We start from the raw sequence: 21,698 nt of genomic DNA, 5'->3' as shown, positions 1-21,698 counted from the left end.
CTGAGCATGACGTCATATAGTATGGAATACCCCTTTGGTCAGTTTGGGTCACCTGTCCTGTCTGTGTCTCCTCCCAACTCCTTGTCCACCCCCAGCCATCCCGCTGGCAGGGCAGTGCAAGAAGCAGAAAAGGCCTTGGCCTCGTGTAAACACTGCTCAACGATAAGTCCATAGAACAAAAACATCTCTATATTATCAATGCTGTCTCCACCACAAATCCAAAACGTATCCCCACACTAGCTACTATGAAGAAAAATCAATCCTCTCAGCTGAAACCAGGACATTATCCACCCCTTATTCCATACTATTTACGTCATGCCCAGGTCCCACACAATTCAATACATCCTCATTAAGCACCACCACCCTTCTCATCCCTTGATATAATATGCTGATATCATTCCCTTAGTCTGTGGACCACCCTTTTAAAATGTCCATAAATGTCTGCAAAATGTCCATTGGGTTCACTTGGTCCACAACCTTGGGCTCCATCCACCATGGTGGTCACTCAGGACAGGAGAGGTGGTTGACGTGGAGTTACTGGGCACCAAAACCAGCTCAGGTCAGGTCCACTGCTGTACTTGCGCTGCCCCCTGTAAGGCTTGTTCTCCATTGGTTCAGGTGATTTCTGCTACAGTAATTCCTGTAACATGCAACTCAAATCATGGGTTACAACAATTTAAAGGTATTTCCATTACAATCTCCACCCCTGGTCCCTTCGAGTCAGACCATCAAGTTTACCATTGCAATGAACACCTCCCCTTGCCCCTGCTCCGGCTTGAACTTATCCTCAGACTGCAGTCCCTTAGGGGTCTACCTGCTCCAAGCGGAGCCTTATCCATGAGCCACAGTTTCTCCAGGGGTACACCTGCTGTGGCATAGACTTATCCACAGCCACAGTCGCTTCGAGGTGCACCTGTTCCAACGTGGCCTTCTCCATGAGCCACAATGCCTTCATAGATACACTTGCTCCAGTGTGGCCTTGACCACAGTCACAGTCGCTTCAGTCCTCTCAGAAATAAACCTGCCCTATCATGGGCTCGTCCGTGGCCACACACTTTGAAATGTTCCAGCATGACCCATGCACAGCCACTGATGCTCCCAGGTGTACCTGCTGTAGCATGGACTTATCCTTGCCACAGATGCTCCGAGGTGTACCCTCTCCAGCATGGACTCATCCTTGGCTCACAGTCCTTCCAGAGGTATACCTGCTGCGGCACAAACGCAACCACGGCCCCAGACACTTCGAGATATACCTGCTGCGGCACAGACGCAACCACGGCCCCAGACACTTCGAGATATACCTGCTGCGGCACAGATGCTACCACGGCCCCAGACACTTCGAGATATACCTGCTGCGGCACAGACGCAACCACGGCCCCAGACACTTCGAGATATACCTGCTGCAGCACAGATGCAACCACAGCCACAGACGCTTTGGGGTGTCCTGCTCCGACGTGGAATCATCCACAGGTCACAGTCCCTTCGACTCGAGTGCACACAGGAGTTCCAGCCTGTCCAGTACAGCAGCACAAAAACAGCAGCGATGCCCTGGCCACCTGCCAGCCCAGGCGCATCGCCATTGCTGTTATCAAAATATTCCCAGGCACAGCACAGTAAAATGATAAGAAGTACAGCAGTACAGCGAGCAGCGAAAGCACAAAGCAGCCACTAACGAGCACTAGACTCTAATAGATAGTAAGGCAAGCAAGCCCCATGGCAAGCACAGGAGCCTGACAATTAATAGCTAAACAGCTAATACTAAATAGCTAATAGCAGCTATAAATTCAATCTAGCACATTCCGATCAAATCTGTCATTATCTCGAACCCTTCGAGCCCCACGTTGGGCGCCAAAAAGACTGTCGTGGTTTTACCCCAGCCGGCAGCTGAGTACCACGCAGCCGCTCGTTCACTCCCCCCGTCGGGATGGGGAAGAGAATTGGAAGAGTTAAAGTGAGAAAACTCGTGGGTTGAGATAAAGACAGTTTAATAGGTAAAGCAAAAGCCGCGTGCACAAGCAAAGCAAAGCAAGGAATTCATTCACCACTTCCCATGGGCAGGCAGGTGTTCAGCCATCCCCAGGAAAGCAGGGCTCTATCACGCGTAACGGTTACTTGGGAAGACAAACGCCATTGCTCCGAACGCCGCCGCCCCCCCCCCTCCTCTTCCTCCAAGCTCCTTATAAACTGAGCATGACGTCATATAGTATGGAATACCCCTTTGGTCAGTTTGGGTCACCTGTCCTGTCTGTGTCTCCTCCCAACTCCTTGTCCACCCCCAGCCATCCCGCTGGCAGGGCAGTGCAAGAAGCAGAAAAGGCCTTGGCCTCGTGTAAACACTGCTCAACAATAAGTCCATAGAACAAAAACATCTCTATATTATCAATGCTGTCTCCACCACAAATCCAAAACGTATCCCCACACTAGCTACTATGAAGAAAAATCAATCCTCTCAGCTGAAACCAGGACACTGTCCCAACCTTGTTTTCCACAATCCGGGACACACCACAAACACTGTCACGATGACTACATACATGTCTTCATACCACACTCCATTAGCTCACATACCTGCTGAGTGTCCTGCTATTTGATGTCATTCTCATGAACCGTGTGACATTGGGCTCTTACAGCACCAGGTACTCTGAATTGGGAAACCTCAGAAAAAATAAAAAAAAGCACAATATAACCAAAGTTGGGACTTCAAGGAAACTCTAGATAAAAGCTGTGGACCATGCAGTCGTGACAGGTCAAATTTTTGGTAGTGCAAATGATACACTTAGTGGGTTCTCAAAGACAGGTAAACAAGACATGCTATTAATCTCCAGTCATGATCCAGAATACCATTGAAACGGAGGTTCTAGAAGACCAAAACTTGTTCCAGAGAGGGGCTGCTTTCTGGATCATGTTTGATCCAATCCAGTGAAAAAAACAACAAAAAACAGAGTAAAGAACAAAAATTATGCCCATTTCACTCACAGGTTTTTCTCTCCAAAGATTTTCATATGTATTGCATATTATGTATACTCAGTATAACACCGGAAAGCACAAAGTAGATGAACATGTGGGGACCCTTTCTGTGAATTGCAGTGTTCTCTCAGAGCATCGGATAGCTTCCAGCCATCAGATGCCCATCAGTATTACTAGACCCCATCATGAAATACACCTAGTTTTAAGTTTCTTTGTAGAAACCACCTCGGCACATCTCTGAACAACCCCTGTAAAGCCCCTAAGGTTCTGCTCCCCTCCATTATGAATTCTGTATGGTACACTGCTAGTCCTAAGGTAATTGCTCCACATAATCCACAAAGAGAAGTTAGGAAGACTGAATGCTAGCTGCTATACGACTCGGAAAGGTGATAAGGACATTATGATTGATTGTGAAAAAGCCAGAGGTAAACCAAGCACAGACAAGACTGACAGCAAACTCTGGGCTTTGTCTGTCATTATAGGATTCTTACATATACACTGCATTGAGAAAATATTTTGTAAAGAATAACATACACATAAAGGTATTCTGATGAAGATGTATTATTATTCCTAGAGGGGGGGAAAAAAAAAAAAAAGAACAAGTAAAAAGCAGCAGAAATGTATAAAACAAAAAATTCAGGAGGAAATTCAGGAGGAAATAATGAAAGAGATTTGTGGTTGGTTGGTGACACTTATTTTATGAACTTGTCAGGGTTTCAAAGGTTAGGTTTCTCTGATCAGTCTGTGCTTACCGTGCCCCCCAGCACTGGAATTTCTGATGGGCAGGTGCTCTTAGCTCATACCATTTTTTTCTGACACCTAGATTCAATGCATAGGAGCCCTAACTGCTCTTTGTTCTCTAAGTAAATAAAATAAAGGATTAACATTTGAATTCAAAACAGGAGTGTGCTTTTAAAGTGAATCTGATCATCATCCTCACTTACTGTGCTTTGGTTTTCACCGTGGAGCAATCTTGGACCTCCCAAACTGGAATCCTTATTAATAAAATTAAACCAGTAAACTCATTGTAAGTGTCAGCAGTCAGTACACAGCTCGAGCCTGTCTAAAGTAACCTTTCAGATCCTTAACACTAACTCCTTCTTTCCACAGATCCTCTCTGGTTGCACTAGACCTTTTGGCAATATAGATCCTAAACGGGGCATTAGTTTGGGATTCAGATGTCTCCAAACCACGAGTGCAACAGTGACTACTCAAGGGACATTGGAAGACAGGTTTAATGCCTTCGCTGGCTATGATCTCTCAGTCACCAGGATGATTTTGCTCTGTATAACTGAAAGCAGTCTGTATTGCATCTCTAAATCTTGAGCCTGCACCTGAAACTCAGCACTATTTGCCATTTTGTGGTTCTGTTCAGATCCAGATTGCCGCAGAGAATTATGGCCCCAGCCCCTTAAATGGAGCGAAGCAGCACCACATGCTGTTGAGAACCATCGTACCGAACCAAGCTTGTGCTCTTCTGAGTCTAAACTCTGTGTCAAGACAGAGACCATCTGGTCTTTCCCTTGGACCAACAGTTTCCAAACTAGGAATCATGCTTCTGGAAGTGTGACTGCAAACGGTGTCATAAATCCAGCCACAAAGATCATTTGAGAACTGCTGTCTTAAATATCGTTTGGTAGCCTGTTTACATGAAATGTGAAAAATGTGAATTAATATAGGCACTGTTAAGATGGTTCAAAACCCCTCAGGGACAGTCCCCTTAATCTAGAGGAAATTTGCTGAGGTCAGGGCATAATTTTCCACTCTGTATTGCCAGTGTGTACCAAAGCAGACAGTCCGCTGTGTCGGTACAGGGCTCTCTATTTTTCTCCTTACTTTTGAAACCTTTCTTTGTTGATAGTGTTTGGATTATTTTTATTTTTTTTAAGCAGGGAGTAGAAGTTAGTCTCCAGTCTGAAATAAAAACAAGCGTAACTACCACCTCCCCGAACCCCCAAACTACCCAAAATGTCATGATTTGCATACATGGGGAAAATACTAGATTTTCATGTCCTGTACTCTCTGGCGCACCTCCTTCTTTTAAAAGCAGACTGGGAAAGAAACCTGAGACTGTTTTGCATCTTTCTCAGTACACCATGCCACAATACCTTTGTACATTTTCCCTGTATATGCCCTCTGAGTATTTGGTCCTTTATCTTTATAGTAATTGCCTTGTTACTTCCTTGTAGTTTCACTGTACTCTGGCACTGGACAGAAATTGTCTTGTACTGTTATGCTGATCTTCCTTTTGTAAGGATTTCAGAAAAGAAGCAAATTAACAAAGCTGATAAAGTCTGAGGGAAAATTCTATTGTGTCTCCTGTAGTGAGAGCTGAAGAAGCTGGCATACAAAGAAGAGGACCTCTTCTCTTGACTTTGCACTTAGTTCATTGCCTACCTTGACAACTTATGGAATGTGCTTGCCAATTTTTTTTTTTTTTTCCCAAATAATATCTTTAAAATAAACTGGAACAGATTCTCTTTCATTTACGTATAGATTTTGGCCATGGCTCAGGAAAGCACTCGGGCGTATTTCTGAATCCATTTCTCTTCGAGACAGCATATAAACACCCAAGCAAAGATAAACACACAGGTAAGCGTTATGAGAAGCATTAGGTAAACTCAAAATCTGAACTGGGAGAAAGGTGTCTCTTCATCTAGCTATAAATTCATTTGGAAAGTCAATTCCCCTTCTGTTTTTCTCTTCCTCTTCCTTCAAAGAGAAGGCATAGACAAAGCTGCCTGTCAACGACACTGGTGGTTTCTCTGTGAAAATGTATTTTAAAAAGGGCAAAAATGCTGGGCAGGCAGAAGAGTGAGGGACAAAAGTGTGAGAAACAGCCCTGCAGACACCACGATCAGTGAAGGAGGAGGGGAGGAGGTGCTGCAGGAGCCAGAGCAGATTCCCTTGCAGCCCGTGGAGAAGGCCATGGTCAAGCAGGGAAAGAGTGTGAGCAGGAAGGGTTGGCAGAGAGGAGCTGTTATGGACTGACCACAACCCCCACTGCCCACCCCCTGTGCTGCTCAGGGGTGGGGGAGGAGGCAGAGGAGCCGGGAATGAAGGAGAGAAGCTGACTCTGGGCAAAAACAGGGAGAAGAGAGGATATTTTAATTTTGTGTCTTTGTTTCTGATTTCCCAACTGTATTTTAACTGGCACTAAGTTAAATAAGTTTTCCCAAAGTCAAGTATGTTTGGCCCATGACAGTAACTGGTAAGTGACCTCCCTGTCGTGATCTCCACAGACGTCCTTTTTCAGCTTATTTTGTCTGCCCGGCCCGTTGGGGGGGCAGGGGGGGCGAGCGGCTGGGTGGGCATCAGCCAAGGTCAGTCCACCACAACTATAAACTCTTTCTGTCGCAGGAAGTACATGGAGCACTTTCTGCATGTTTCACATACAATTTCTACCAGCTTAAATGGTTAAGAGTTAGGGCATTGTAAATGTACTTAGAAATCTTACCTTAATACATTTGATGCATTGTCAAAAGAAGTTTTTAAAGAACCTTTTCTCGAGCTACTTAGAGACTGAAGTTTAAATATTTGTGCTTGTTGAGGAGAAGGAGAGCTTATATACTCCCATCCAGGAAAGGCTTTCTGTGACCAAACTAAGACTGAAGACTGGCCAGAGACATCAGTCATTGTAGTTACATGTTTTGGGAGAAGATTCTTTAAATAATGCTGGAAAGTGTCTGAGCAGGATGAGAAAAACTTTGGGTGTAGAAGTAGATTTTCATGAAGAAGCTAGAAAGATCCCTCTGCATGTCCTTCAGCTAACTTGAATGAAAAATCCTATAGAAAACTTGTTAATGTTTTAATTTTCCAGCACTGCAAGATGTTGCAGGTGATGATACAGTAATTACTGTGCAACTAGCATATTAACAAACAGCGTAACTTAAAATTACTTCATTGTTCTAATTGCTGATTTGAGAATGTAAAATACTCCCAGTACTATTATAAACAGCGGATATATTGGCAAACTTTGCAGAAGAGTTCTCCTTTGCTGCCTGCCAACTTTACGGCCCTACAGGAAGAGAAATTGTTTAACTAAGCCACTGTAAAGTGTACCACAATTATCTGTGACAAGCATAAAACATTACTTTATTTATTAGGCACCTTTTTATCAACTGTTACATCTGGTACCTTGCAGAATAAGATCATTTGCATGCAAACATATGAGATGTGCAAAATGTAGTGCTGAAAGAATGGTATGTTAAAAAAAATTTGAAAGACATTTTTCTTGCATTTATATGGAAACATTTAACATTTGAAAAAACCCTAAGATCTGGTGAACATCGGTACAAGTTGCTGAGTTCATTTCTTCACAGGTTTCTAACATGAAAGGCACTTGTTATTGTAACAACGAGGCACTTTGGAAGAACTGGAGTATTTGAGCCTATATATAGGGTTTTTAATAATTTAATGGTAGGTTTATATTACATGCAGTTAAAATATATTTACAGTTGAAGCCAGTTGCAAGTTGTCAGTGGAATGCCTGGTAAATTTTGTCAGAAATTGACCTATAGAAAGTAAAGATGAAACAGAGCAAATGGTCTCAGATCTAGAGCAAAATTTTTAGTTCGTGGTCTTAGTTCAGTTAGCCAGCCATCTGCAATGAAGGGTACAGAGGATCTGACTAAGCAACAAGTGTCTGCCCCACAGGGTTCAGAAAAAGAAGTATTCAGTAACCAAATATCCATTGACAACTGAAATGATCTATTGTCTGATCTATTAGCTACTTTTGCCATAGAAATTTTTCTAATCAAACCCTTCTATGTTTTGGATTATTTCTGATTTACAAGCAAATCGGGAACAATTTTGCAATCTTATTTTGCTGAGGTTATGAAAAATATGTATTTCCGTACCAGCTTAGTTTTCACATTTTTAATAATTCTTTAAACACAAAACACATAAAATAATTTCCAAGTTTTAAACAGTTGACCTTACAGGTATAATTGATCTCTCTGCGACAGCATTGCACCGATTAGCAGCATCTCCTCTCCTCCTGCCATGTTGTCACGGTACTAGAAGGCGGTACTGGAGCCCTGCAGGGGCCATCTCCGCAAACTTACAATAAGCCAGAATTCTTTAACCAAAAAAGTTCCAGCTTTGTTAGGATCAAAGCATAACAAGTAAGCACAAAAGATACTAGCTGGCAATGTGGATGGAGGACTAAGGCAGTGGTGAGACCCTGCAGCTATACCTGCCAGTTGTGTACCTAAGGGGATGACGAAGCCACAGCCTATACAGAGCCAGAGCAAGCTGGGCACTGCACGATCACGTCCTCATCACACAGCACGCGCGTGGGGTCCCACAGGCTCTTACTAACCAGTGCTAAAGCCTTTTAGCTTCCAAAATAAATCTCCACCTGCATTACGTAAGACTTTAGCTTCACTTAAGATGTCGAATACCAATAAATACTATTATCCACCTCCAGCAGGGGCTATACCTAACTCCTGCTGGGTTCACTGACCCCGTACATACTTTACAGAGAAACCACGGAACAACATGAGGCCATCAGAGCCTCCATGTTTCTGTGAATAGCTTATTTTTATGTGTGTTCAACCACAAGTAGATTAGCAGGAAAAGTACAAACCGTGTCCAGTTCTGAAGGAAATAAATGAACAAATGAAAGGACAAACACAAACAAACAAAACTCACCTAGTAGAGAAACATGACAGTGATTGAAAGCTTCTTAGGGAATAAAACATTGCAGCAAAAGCCAGCTTAATAATATTAGTACTATTTGTATGAGAATGTACTGCCACCTTCTTAAGTTTTTGGTCTTATTTTCTGTGCTTTCCCACATTTCTTAGGATTATAGATAAGTATTTATTCAACAGAATTTGAGATTAGTGAAATAGGAAAGCTGGATGGAGCTATAGCATTTGGCAGACAAGACCATTCTCTGTGTCAAAAACTCCACAACTGCTGAGGCAGAATGACTTCTCCTATTCCAAATCTGGCCTCGGAGGCTGCAGTGGGTTAACAAACTGGGTAGGCAGCTAAGCCCCCACCCAGGCATGCACGCACTCACGCACTCACTCGCTCACTCCCCTGCAGCAGGATGGGGGAAGAGATTATGAAGGGCAAAAGTGAGAAAAACTCATAGGTTGAGACAAAGCCAGTTTAATAAGTGTAAAAAAAACCCCAAATCATCAACAACAACAAAACCCAAAACCACAAAACCCAACTGATGCAACCTCCCACTAGCTGACTGGTGCCTAGTCATTCTCTGGGCAATGGATGTTTGGAAAAACTCAGCCCCCAGTTTTATTGCTGGGCATGACGTCATATGGTGCGGAATATCCCTTTGGTCAGTTCAGGTCAGCTAACCAGGGTGTGTCCCCTCCCAAAGTCATGCCCACCCTCAGCCTACCGACCTTTGGTGGTGGGGGGTGTGGAGAGACAGCCTTGATGCTGTGAGCACTGCACAGCAAGAGCTAAATCTTCGGCGTGTTATCAACATTGGTTTAGTCACACACATAAACCACAGCACCATACAAGCTGCTGTGAAGAATATTAACTCCATTGCAGCCAGACCCGGCTCAGAGGCCCACAGAAAACTAAATATTCTTAAGCAATAGATTTGACTATTCTGTAACAAACTAAACAACATACTGAGTCAGTATAGTTTTCCAATTATAATATCTGGTGGTGAGGCTCATTTTTTTAGTGAGTAACTTGTTTTGAAGGTGTGGTAATAGAGCTTATTTATTTATTTATTTATTTATTTGTATTGTTGAAAGAAAATTTATATTTGAGAATTCCTTTTATTTTTGTGACTAGAACAAGTTAAAGATTTTTGTCCTTGCTTTCTCATTTTTTAATTATAGAGAGAAAATTGTTTTACTCATTCAGAAATCAGAGAAACTATAAATGTTCTTCATGTACAGCGTTGGTGGACAAGGGAAGAGCAACAGATGTCATCTACCTGGACTTGTGCAAACCATTTGACACTGTCCCGCATGACATCCTCATCTCTAAATTGGAGAGACATGGATTCGATGGATGGACCACTCAGTGGATAAGGAATTGGCTGGCTGGTCACATTCAAAGAGTTGTGGTCAACAGCTCAATGTCCAAGTGGAGAGCGGTGATGAGTGGTGTTCCTCAGGGGTCGGTACTGGGACCGGCACTGTTCAACATCTTTGTCAGCGACATGGACAGTGGGATCAAGTGCACCCTCAGCAAGTTTGCCGATGACACCAAGCTGTGTGGTGGGTCAACACGCTGGAGGGAAGGGATGCCATCCAGAGGGACCTGGACAGGCTGGAGAGGTGGGCCCATGTGAACTGCATGAAGTTCAAAAGGCCAAGTGCAAGGTCCTGCGCATGGGCTGGGGCAATCCCAAGCACAACTATAGGCTGGGCAGAGAATGGATTGAAAGCAGCCCTGAGGAGAAGGACTTGGGCGTGTTGATTGATGAGAAGTTCAACATGAGCTGGCAGTGTGCGCTTGCAGCCCAGAAAGCCAACCGTGTCCTGGGCTGCATCCCAGCAGCATGACCAGCAGGTCGAGGGAGGGGATTCTGCCCCTCTGCTCGGCTCTGGTGAGACCCCCCTGCAGTACTGTATCCAGCTATGGGGTCCCCAGGACAAGAAGGACATGGAGCTGTTGGAGTGAGTCCAGAGGAGGCCACAAGGATGCTCAGAGGGCTGGAGCACCTCTGCTATGGAGACAGGCTGAGAGAGCTGGGGTTGTTCAGCCTGGAGAAGAGAAGGCTCCAGGGAGACCTTAGAGCCCCTTCCAGTCCCTGCAGGGGCTCCAGGAAAGCTGGAGAGGGGCTGGTGACAAGGGCAGGGAGTGACAGGACAAGGGGAATGGCCTGAAGCTGCAGGAGGGGAGATCTGGACGAGATGTGAGGCAGAAATCCTTCCCTGTGAGGGTGGTGAGGCCCTGGCACAGGTTGCCCCGAGAAGCTGTGGCTGCCCCTGGCTCCCTGGCAGTGTTCAAGGCCAGGTTGGATGGGGCTTCGGGCAACCTGGGCTAGTGGAGGGTGTCCCTGCCCATGGCAAGGGGTTGGACAAGATGAGTTTTAAAGATCTCTTCCAACTCAAACCATTCTATGATTCTGTGATGATACTATACTGTTTGGGGTTTTTTTGCTATTTATTCAATTCTTTGCACTAGCAAGACAATAGTGCTGACTACTGAATTTGAAAAAAAAAAAAAAAATCATGTTACAGTTATATCTGAAACATATATCTGACATTGATTGGAGCATTAACTGTAAGGTAAAGTTGTAAGGTATAGATTGGTTAACTCCATACCAACCATATTTTATTAATACACATACCAGCTTTTAGCTAAAAAATTTATTCAGACTCTTAACAGTGCTTAATTGACTCAAAAAAGCAACTGGCAATGATTTTATATAATGACAATAAATTGTCCAATGAATTCCTGCAGTTGGTGGAGAAGACCTTCTATTGCCTCTAGACAGTGCAAACAGTGCTCAATGAGAATGTTACCTTAGCGTTGTTTTGGTTTTATGTTGTGGGGATTTTTACCAGCTCTATGTAAAGTGCACAACTAATAGGGACAGTGAGATTATCCTATGCTAATATGTTTTGTCAGTGTTGCTTTTCATGTCTCTATCTGAAAAAAACCCAAGGAAACAGATGTCTGATCTCCTAATGTTCAAAATAGGAACATGACTTCATGTTCTGCTGTGTCAGAGATTTCTGGCAAAAAGTGAATGTTATTTCTAAGGTTGAGGAGAATCAAGACAGCTAACTCTAAACTGGATGCACATGGTTTTTGAATCAGGTCCTAAGATTTTATTTACTTTCTCTCCAATGTCATTTAAAGAAATGCAACTGAAAACGTGGCTTTCTGGTAAAGACATTTGTGCCACCTTAAATGTATATATCTCTGCTGCCACGTGATTCAGCAGAACACATGCTTCAGAGTAATCACAGACATAAAGCCATCCTTGTTTGCTGAAGTTTTTAAGTGCATGCTTAAAACCGAGCAGATTCCAGAGTGCTTCACAAAATACATTTGGGCTTTGTGCTCCACTGCTTTGACAAATGGAGAACGTAATCAAATAAATGATGTAAGAGACATCTTTTTTACTGCCTCCTTTCCTTTGTGACTGAGAAGAGAACCTGACATCTTCCTAACATCAGTCCCCCACAAGTCGGGAAGAAGCAGAAATGTTTCAAAGGGTGACGGCTGCTGCTGACAAGAACACGTACCTGTTGTGCACCAGAATGACCCAAACCAAGCTGTTGCAAGACAAGAACTGTAAAAAAACCAAACGAGACTTTATACATATATTACTTATTTTTCATATCATTGTGTTTGAGTTGAAAATTAGGTAAATGGAGTTTATACATCCAAATTCTTCATGCTTTTTCTATCTGTCTCATTAGCTCCATGGCCCAGACAAATGATAAATGTTTGTAATATTGCTGTATTTTAAGTGCATGCTAGAGACTGGAAATGCATTGGACAGACTGTTCAAGAAACTGTATTGTTCTTGTTCATTGTCATTAGTGGCCCATGTATTTTGATTCTTATGAGGTAATGACATATAATAACAAAGGTTATTTTCAAATCTTACTGCAGATCTTTTGCTCAGCTCATTTCTATGGGAGATAACCACATCTATTGAGATAATGCACCAGATGTTATTCAGGGAATGACCATCAATTTGAACCAATATCTGTAAAATAATCTATTTTCCAAATGCAAATTGCTTTCTCTACATGCCCTTTTCTTTCCAGCATAACCACCCTGTAAAACTCTGCCTTTCTAGTATGTAATTCCTTGACACTGCAAAGCGTCAACTGAGAATTTCAATGGTACCTGTCTGTTGCTCCCTTTTCGGTCCATGACAAATTTCTTTTATACACTCTGGCAAACATATATTTTACTTCTGCAAACATTCATAAAAGGAGAGTACATAGATTCTAATCAGGATCTCTTACACCTTGAATACAGAATTGCTTTTGCTATAACTTATAGTAAGTCTATCTTTTGTACCAGGCATCAGATATAACAGAACTTCATTTGACTCCATCACCCTTCCAAAAACTCATCTTGTCTGAAAGTGGGTCTTGCTCTTTTACATGCACCACAGAAAATGCATTGAGGAGTCTTCTATTCATTTCAACACTTCTGTCCTCCGTCATTACTTCAAATGCATTTCAGACTCTGACCTCTTTGGGATAGAGATTTTTTTTGTTAATACCTTGCCTAGTCTGGAAGGGACTCAATTCTCGCCACACAGAAGTAACACAACACTAACAGATGGATTTTATTTAAGTCTGTGTGACAACATTAAAATCAGGTGGGGATAGGAGCTTGACAGAAGATGCATGGCTTCTGTATTTAAACACAAACACACTAAAAATACACCTCCATTCCTCTACAACTCTGCTGAAGTGTTAGGCCAGTGCTTCTCACACTGCTGTAAAGTCAGTGCTTGTGGGATGGAGGCCTCTGTTCCATTTCCATCACATCAGCTACTGGAAGTGCATATTGCACTACTTTCACAGGACATTCCTTCTGGTACTGAACCACCAGAGCCACTGGGAAGAAATTTTCCTTAAGAACACCAGGCATTTGATGCATAGGACTTTCCACCACAATGCTTTGATGTGATTTAAAATGCATCTCCTCCTTTACCTTTTTCTCTACAATTATCTTTTCATTTTCTTGAAAGTAACAGCATCTTCTGTGATTTTCTAAAGTCCAGCTAGCAAGACAAAGTGAATACCTGAATACATCAGAGGTTACTTTAAAAATTCCAAGCCCGTATTTCTGCCATTGGCCATGGAAATGTGGCCAAAATATGCCTTAACTTAAAAAAATTAGGGAGGAAAAAAACGTCAGTAACAGTATTGTAGCATATTGTTATTGTCATTGTCCCATGGATTTGGAGACAATTACTTTGATTTCTGTTGCCCACTTCAACTCTAAAGTCTAAGTTGGGAACACTTTAATGAAGTCATCTGATTTTACCTATCAAGCTGTGTGATCGCAGGCATCGTTTGCTTGATGTGCTAAGGAGAATTTACAGTTATAAACAATGTCTATCACAGTAGAGCTATTAAGTCCCTCTGTTCATTCAAAGACACTGTGATTCAGACTGCTCTGTGTATTTGCAGTATAAGGATACAACCTTGTAGCACCCTACGTATCACAGATAATAACAGCGGTAAAGATTCTACAGAATAATTTAAAGCTTCCAAGAATGGAGGGGCAATAGATACCCAACTCCCAGAAAAGTTCATGCCTCCACATCTCAACTGCTATCGTATCCCTTCGAGATATGTATGTCTAGCTGTGCCTAGTGAGTTCATGTGAGCTTACTGGTCTTGCCATTAATAACATCTGAAAGCAGTAGAGAAATACCAGTGGCGTCTTCAAAGATGCTATCCTATCTCAGAAGATTGGCATTTTAATGATAACATGAACTTGAAAAAAAACACACCAAACTTTAAGTTGGTCCTCTGCTGCCAAAGGATGGGGCAAGTGAGTATGCAATTATTGTTAATGCTATATTTCTTTGATCGAATTTTTGGGGAAAAATTAAAGAAATTCTACAGTACTAGTTCATATCCTGCAAGTGAAATGCTGGGAAATCCTAAAAATAATCTCCTCTGCAAGAAAAGAAAAAGTGACTGGATATAATTGTATTCAAGTGACTCATATCTCCATTAAAGCAAAAATGTATAGGTCGAAATACGTTGTTGGTGGACAACAAGCTGAACATGAGTCAGCAGTGTGCCGCTGCAGCAACAAAGGCAAATCACATCCTGGGCTGCATCTGCAGGGACATCACTAGCAGAGATGGATATGTGATCATCCCACCCAGCGCTTGTCATGCTGCTCCTGGAGTTCTGCTCCCCACAATTCAAGAAAGAAGCGGACAGGCCGGAGAGGGTCCAAAGGAGGGCCATGATGATGATCAAAGGGCTGGAGAACCTGCCCTGTGAGAAAATACCTGAAGGAATTAGGTCTTTTCTCCCTGGAGGAAAGAAGGCTCAGAGGGACCTCATCATAGTGTCCTAGTACTTACAGGGTGGCTCCAAAGAGTATGGAGGCTCCCTCTTCACAAGGAACTGCATGGAAAAGACGAGGGGCAAATGGTACAAGTTGCATTGGGAGAGGTTTCATCTCGACATAAGAAAGACTTTTTTTTACAGTAAGAACAATCATTCACTGGAACAATCTCCCCAGGGACGTGGTAGAGTCCCCATCACTGGCGGTTTTCAAGATGTGATTGGACAGGGTGCCAGATAATCTCATCTAGGCTCCCTTTCCCACAAAAGGTTGGACCAGATGATCTTTTGAGGTCCCTTCCAACTTAGGCTGTTCTGTCATTCCATGTTTCTCTGGTATGTGTATAAAGCAAAATTCTAAATACAGCATATTTGTTTCTATAATGAGCAAATACAGGACTTATTTAGATATGCAGTTCAATTTATAAATGCAAATAGTAACTAGAAATGAAACCCAGGAATATGTGACACATTGTTTTCAAAGCAAAACATGAACACTGGACATAGGCAATTAAGCATTCCCTATGTTTTCTAGCTGAATATGCAAATTTGACATTCAAATCAGACTTCTAAAAAAACCTCACCCAAGCAAAAACACTAAGAACATAAGCAGTCCAAAGTTTAAGCCTTTTTGCTCTAACTTTAATTACTTCGCCATAATTTCAGTTAAGGGCAAGGCACTTTAGTAGGTTATCACTTTGCTCCTCCCAACTGTTTCAAAAGTCAAGTACAGTTTCCCCTGACAAAACATGTAGTGGATAGAATTTTTAGATGGAGAATTTACAGCAGAGTAGCATGCAGAGAATTCATTATAGCTAGGAGAAGGAAGGCACTTTAAGAAGGTGACAGTATTGTTTGCATAATAGGTTTGTCTGTTGCAAACCAGGGGTAACTGCTGAACTGGCTTAATAAAGTACACACATTTTTCAGTAGCTAAAGATAAGTGTGCAGCAGGTTCTGGAAGAAAGAGGGTCAATAGGCTGATTATATGAAGTAAAACCAAAATAAAATGCTATGGGATACACTGTTAAAACATGCATTTGCCAACATAGGCATACATCGTTATTTAATGCAGATTAATAGAACAAAGGAATCTAATGCCCTGTAATTCAGGGCCACAAGGCTTTTAGGATGGGAGGACTTGATGTGCCTCTCCCATCTGACAAGGTGCTGCGCAGCTCCTCAGTTAAGACTGGGTCCCATGTTTGGATTCAGCATTTTCAGTGGGTGCTGTAAGTTCCTGCCCCATTCAAGTACAGTTTGTTCCATTGTTTGCAATTTCAGTATTCTGCCCTATGATGAGATTTTGTAATTTTATATTTCAAGGTCATAGATTATTAACACCATTAAACAAAAGGCATCATAGTCCTCTGCAACACTCTAACTCTGCTTCAGGACTTCAGGCTAAGACGGACCTGCGGTAGCAGTTAGGTCTTGGAACTGACCACAGTGGAAGATCTGTATGGTTACTCCAAGGCAATTTTTTTTTGACCTTTAGGTATTGGACATCTATACACAAGCGAATGAAATCAGAATATGCTTATTCGATTTAAAGTGGGAAAGGACCAGAAGAGGTGATACTAGTTGAGGAAACAAGGTTGTACTGCTCTCTAGATTAAACAAGCTGGCAGGGACGGAAAGGGAGCACAGTGGAATAAAGGTCAGGCTATGTCCACTGCACCTCTGGATGCTATGAAATGAAAACTGAACCTGATTGCGAAGGGTCTGAGCCAAAGTCTAGCGAAGTCAACCTCTTTTATTGGGAGGGTGGGGTTGGTCAGACACAAAATTCTTCTTGGCTGATTTAAGCTACCTTTGGTGTGAGGTGGCTGCAGAACAAGCCAAGCCTAGGACATCATTAGGGCTAGCAAGAAACCTAAGAGGAAGAGCAGAAAAACATTAGCATATCAGCAATTCATTATATATTCACATACACACATACCTATATGTGTATATTAGAGATATATATATATAAAGGTCCATTGGGTCTTGCGAGCATTTGCAGTAACAAACACTGCTATGAAGATATTGCTGCCCATCGTGCCCTGGCACTGGTGATCTATCCCATTCACACACTATGTCTCTTTGTCTGCTGTTTTCTCTGGGATTTTATCAGTTCTAGAAAATGGACAGTAGTCTTATTGAGTGTCTTGAATCCAAAAGTCTATTTGATAGTCATTGCAGGTTTGATGTGCAGCAGTCTTTGTTAAGACACAGTGATCTTTACATAAACAGGCTGACCTTTGTAACTGGCATTTTGTCAGGATGGGCCGAAGGCGGGAGGGGGGGAGGAGAGGGGGAGAGGAGCCTGTGCTACTTGTTGCAGGAAGAGAAAGTGTATTCTGAGGCAAAAAGGTAAGATGGTGTGCCTTTCATTTTTATAACTGCACAATGAATCATAGATATGCCTACATATTTAACAGCTACTACCCTTGAAATGGACACTGTATTTTTTTCTTCACTAATGATAACATCCTTCCTTTTCTTCCCTCGTCTCTAAAGAAAAAGACAATAAAACCCAAAGCAGGCTAAATCATTGCTAAGAACAGTTCGCTCCACAATTCTTTAGTATAAAAATGATTAGACATGCTGACAGGAACAAACCAACGTGATGCCAGAGGAATCTCGGGTTTCTGCAGTTGCCGAACCTCTCACAAAAGATTCTGGAAACATAAAACTGTCAGACTGGCAAATGTACATGAACACGTCACACCAGTGCTTGGGGAGATAACTGGCAGAAGACGAAAACCTGCTTGATAAAAAAGCTCAACAGAAATGACAGTGTTTTTTGAGGACCACACGTAGCACAATGGACAAGTGCTGGTGTAATACTGTGGTCACTCCATATTGTCCAATGTATACATCACATAGTCTATATGGTGACTGTGCTTACTGATCCTGGGAAGCACGGTATGAACACAGCCAGGCTACCTGACTCGCATGCAGGGCAGCCAAAGCTTCTTGTTGGTCTGCAGGCTGTTCCCTGTCATGGACTGGCTTTCAGTTTACTAGTACCAGCTCTCAGCCCAACTATACATAGGGAAATAGGTTTTTATTAGCCATAAACGTGCCCGTCTGCTTACAGCACATATGTAGGAGAGGGACTGGGGTTGGGGGGGGTGTGTGTGTGTGAGGAACAAGCTCCATAAATGCTGGCGCTGCCTCCCCCTCCCACACACACCTTGAAATTCAGCACACACTCTGGAACCACTATGCGAGGAAGAGGGAGATTTTTCCACCGAGCCTGCTCGTGATTTCCATACCGAGAGCCTAGAAGCGCCGGGAAGGGGGCGGGGGGGGATGAATCAGGGATGCTTCGCTTACCCAGGGCAGGGAGGGGGGCACGGGTGATTAGCGGGAACATTTCCGCCCATCCTCTGCCCCCACCCCGCAAACATTTCTGGTCGCGATGTCCGCCGGCCCGCGGCGCTCCGGTTCCCCACGCAACGGCCCCCGCCGCCGCCTCTCCCTGCCGGGGACGGAGAGCGGGCCCCGGCCGGGCCGGGGAGGATGGGGCCGCCAGGGCCGGGCGAGCAGGCAGGAGCCGGCAGGGAGAGAGGGAGAGCCGGCTCGGGGGAACCTGTCTGCGCAAAAAAAAAAAAAAAAAAAAAAAAAAAAAAAAAATCTGAAACAAAGGCTTGGCTGAGGGTAGGGGGAGAGGCTGGGAACGGGGGTCCTCTTACCCGGTCGATACCGCCGCTGTGGCTCGCTGGATTGCGGGTGGAGGAGGAGGAGGAGGAGGAGGAAGAGAAGGAGGAGGAGGAGCGGGTGCCTCGCCACCCCGCAGCCGGCCCGCGGGCTGCCTCCCTCCGCACCGGCCCCCCGGGTCGTGCCGTGCTCCCCCCAACTCGGCTGTGCCGTGTGCCCCGGCCCCGCGGGCCGCCCTCGGCCGTGCCGTGCCCCCCCCCCCGCCCCCCGGCCGTGTCGCTCCCCCCCGGCGGAGCTGGCGCTGCCCGCCCCCCACTCCGCGGCTCCCCGCGCCCCGCCGGGCCGGCGGCCCCCTCCCCCTCTCCCGCCCCCCTCCCTCCCCGAGGGAGATTGGTAAGTCCTGCAGATCCCGACCCCGGCTCCGGGAGCTCTGCGGAGGCAGCAGCCCCGGGACCCGGCCGGTGTGTCGTCCCGTCGCCCCCCCCCCCCCCGCCGGCACCCCAGCCCGCCCCTCCGCCGCGCCTGGCGGGATGAGAGCCGCTCTCGCCCCTGCCTGACCGCCTCGGCTCGCTACAGCCTCCCACTTCTCGGCGCTGTCTTGTCTTTGCTCCACCTGGCTTGACAAACCCCCTCTCCTCCTGCCCGCTGTTGAGATCCCACAATTTGTTATTCTCTCCTTGAGGATCACATCACCACCAAAAACCCACCTCAGCCCCAGCAAATCCTATCCTTCTCCGCAGCTCCTCTTGCTATTCGGATTTCCTTCCCTCTCTCCTCCTTCCTCCCCCCCCCGCCAACTCTCCCTCCCTCCGCCAATTCCTCTGGGTCTTGAGCCTCTCTCTCCCCTGCACACACACACACACGCACACACACACGCACACACACAGAGGCACGCACGGTGTGAATGGTTTGTTATACTTGCTGCCGTGCCACACAGAACTGCTGATGGTTTCCAAAGTCCCATCACCATGCAAAGCCCTCCTCTAGCTTGAAGCCGAAGATCATGGACTATATGCTTGGAATTGGGATGCATTTTGCTCACAGCCCCTTCGCTTCCTGAAATTTCACCCGGTGAGTAGGTTTTATTTCATGTTCGGGTTGCTTTTTTTCAACAAAAAGGACACTTGAAAAAAAAAAAAAGAGAAAAAAGAAAAAGAAAAGCAAGGTCTCAGTTGCCTCGCCTTGCTTCCGAACCTTTCCGTAGCCTGGCTGGCTCCACTTTCTGAACTCGAAGAAATTACGAAGCACCAGCCCTGTTTGCTCCCATCCATTCCGTACGTTAGCCACCGCTCTCGGCACGAAGTTGCAATCCGCGCCGCAGCCTCACTCGCGGAGCCTTTGCCATTCCACTGCTTATTCATCACATTTTATTAACGTTTTCCTCGGGCGCTGTACCCGCTACGTTCTCTGGTTTAACCCTTGCGGCCACAGCCGCTGGCACGGGTGCGGGAAGGGCTCGGGGTTCCTCCCGCGGGGGGGGGGCGGACAGAACTCGCTGGCGGTGGAGGGAGTCGTGAGCGTGTCTAACGGAGTGTCTGGAAGTCTGCGTGGGGAGATAAGGCGGAAAAGTTCATTACTCTTCCTGATCCCCTGGAGAAGCTTGGACCGGAGGGGGGGGGGGTGGTGGTGGTGGGGAAATATTCTCCAGAAAGGGTAGGAAAGGCTTTCCAGAGCTAATCGGATCCGTCCTGCCGCTGGTGCTCGGAGGTGGCAGCGCCGGGGTGCGTGGGCAGGGGAGGCCGGGCGGGCTGCGGCCGGCGCGGGGGGCAGCGGCTGCCGGCTCTCGCTTCACGCCCTTCCCGCAGTTCTGAATCCCATCGCACCTCCGAATTTATTTCTTACTGTTCTCGGGAATACCTGTATTGTTGCTGGCCTGGGGGGCGCAGGATAGGAGCGAGGCGTCGTCTTCACAAAACGTACGCTCGCTACCTATCTGCCTGCCGCGTTTTGAAGCGCAGAACATCTTTTGAATCAAGTAGGGGTTTCCTTACTTTGAAAGGAAAACAGAGAAGAGGACCAAGGGAAATAAACACTTTTTGTTTTGTTTTGTTTTTTTTTTAAAAAGGACAAATGCCTTCAGAGTGCAATTTGTGGCTAATACTTCCAGTATTTCTGTGTCTCTAATTAGCGGCAGAGATCCACCCACGTTCAATAGCAGAAGGTAGGGAGGGAACATGTTACCTCTCACGGTGAGGTATTGACTGGGCTCCATTTAACTCTGTCATTTGGTGTGCAGGATAAGTGTGTGTGTGTGCGCGGTCATGTCTCCAAAGCAGTACATGCAGAGATCACAAGGAAGGTGCTAAAGGCTGCAGGCAGGTAGAGATGCCAGCGAGAAATACACGAGATCTGAATTTATTGCCTGGTGGCAAGCAGAGGACGGAAAAGATCAATGCCCCCTTCAATACCGTGGTCCCGAGAGGGCTCCCCCCACTCCCATCTCTTCCTCCCCTCCCCCCCTCGCCCCCTCCCAAATTGCTGGCTGATGTCGGGAAAGGGGGAGTGAAAAAGCCCTTCAAGCCTGGGATCCAAAATGCATCCTTCCTCCAGCTCCTCTCTTCCCCCGGCAGCTCGACACCCCCCACCCCCCCCCCCCCCCATGTCTGCTCCTGCCCTCACAGCTTTCTCCCGGAGGTTTTCCCGGTACCGTCATTGCCCGACCTGCCTTCTCTGCCTCCCCCCCCCCCGCCGCACACACCTCCTCCTGCCCCGGGCCCCTTCGCCGGCCACTGGGGTGATTAACCAAATCCCAGCCATTTCTCCTGAATTCCCCGGCTCTGCCGCTGCTGCTGGGATCCTCCCGCACCAGGCTGCTCAGGAAAGTTTCCGTGCAGTCAGACCCCCTTCTCTTCCTGGGTGTAGAGGATTACCTAGGTAAGTGCGTTTCAACACCTGTCAGATTTTTGATCCTTAAAAAAAAAATAAAACAAAACAAAACAAAACCCCAAAAAACCCCCAAAACCAAACCCAAAGCCCCAACAACCCAAAACCTTGGGGAAATAAACCCCACAACCACCCCAGGAAGTCCTGAGGGATTAACTCGCTGTGGGAATAGCTCACCCGGTGAGCATCACC

At 45.4% G+C, this 21,698-nt stretch overlaps 2 protein-coding genes across 2 annotated transcripts in view; one reads left to right on the top strand and one right to left on the bottom strand.

The window, feature by feature from the left end:
* Positions 1-7,925: 7,925 nt before the first annotated feature.
* LOC142602829 (uncharacterized) lies at positions 7,926-21,276 on the bottom strand. The gene is made up of 7 exons (XM_075760581.1): positions 21,271-21,276; positions 20,019-20,166; positions 18,659-19,299; positions 18,300-18,559; positions 16,789-16,851; positions 12,162-12,208; positions 7,926-8,044 (listed from the first exon to the last, which is right to left on the bottom strand). The coding sequence occupies exons 1-7, from the start codon at positions 21,274-21,276 to the stop codon at positions 7,983-7,985; spliced, it is 1,227 nt and encodes a 408-aa protein (XP_075616696.1). The 3' UTR covers positions 7,926-7,982.
* The window catches only part of BRINP3 (BMP/retinoic acid inducible neural specific 3), a 223,917-nt gene continuing 221,507 nt past the window's right edge, over positions 19,289-21,698 (top strand). The window contains exon 1 of the mRNA XM_075760566.1: positions 19,289-19,694. The gene's annotated coding sequence lies outside the window, so the exon portion shown is untranslated. The remainder of the gene's footprint in view (positions 19,695-21,698) is intronic.

Source organism: Balearica regulorum, chromosome 8 (assembly GCF_011004875.1).
Source record: "Balearica regulorum gibbericeps isolate bBalReg1 chromosome 8, bBalReg1.pri, whole genome shotgun sequence".
Classification (NCBI taxonomy): Eukaryota; Metazoa; Chordata; class Aves; order Gruiformes; family Gruidae; genus Balearica; species Balearica regulorum.
The sequence above is the reverse complement of the archived record's forward strand: the minus strand, read 5'-3'. Positions and strand labels throughout refer to the sequence as shown.

What these genes read in the sequence shown, in the direction of transcription:
- LOC142602829 (XM_075760581.1), bottom strand. An exon ending in GCAGCCACCTCACACCAAAG is followed by an intron (nt 12,209 to 16,788) that starts GTAGCTTAAATC and finishes GTTTTTTTACAG; the next exon opens with TTCTTGTCTTGCAACAGCTT. An exon ending in GTCATTCTGGTGCACAACAG is followed by an intron (nt 8,045 to 12,161) that starts GTACGTGTTCTT and finishes TTTTGGTTAAAG; the next exon opens with AATTCTGGCTTATTGTAAGT.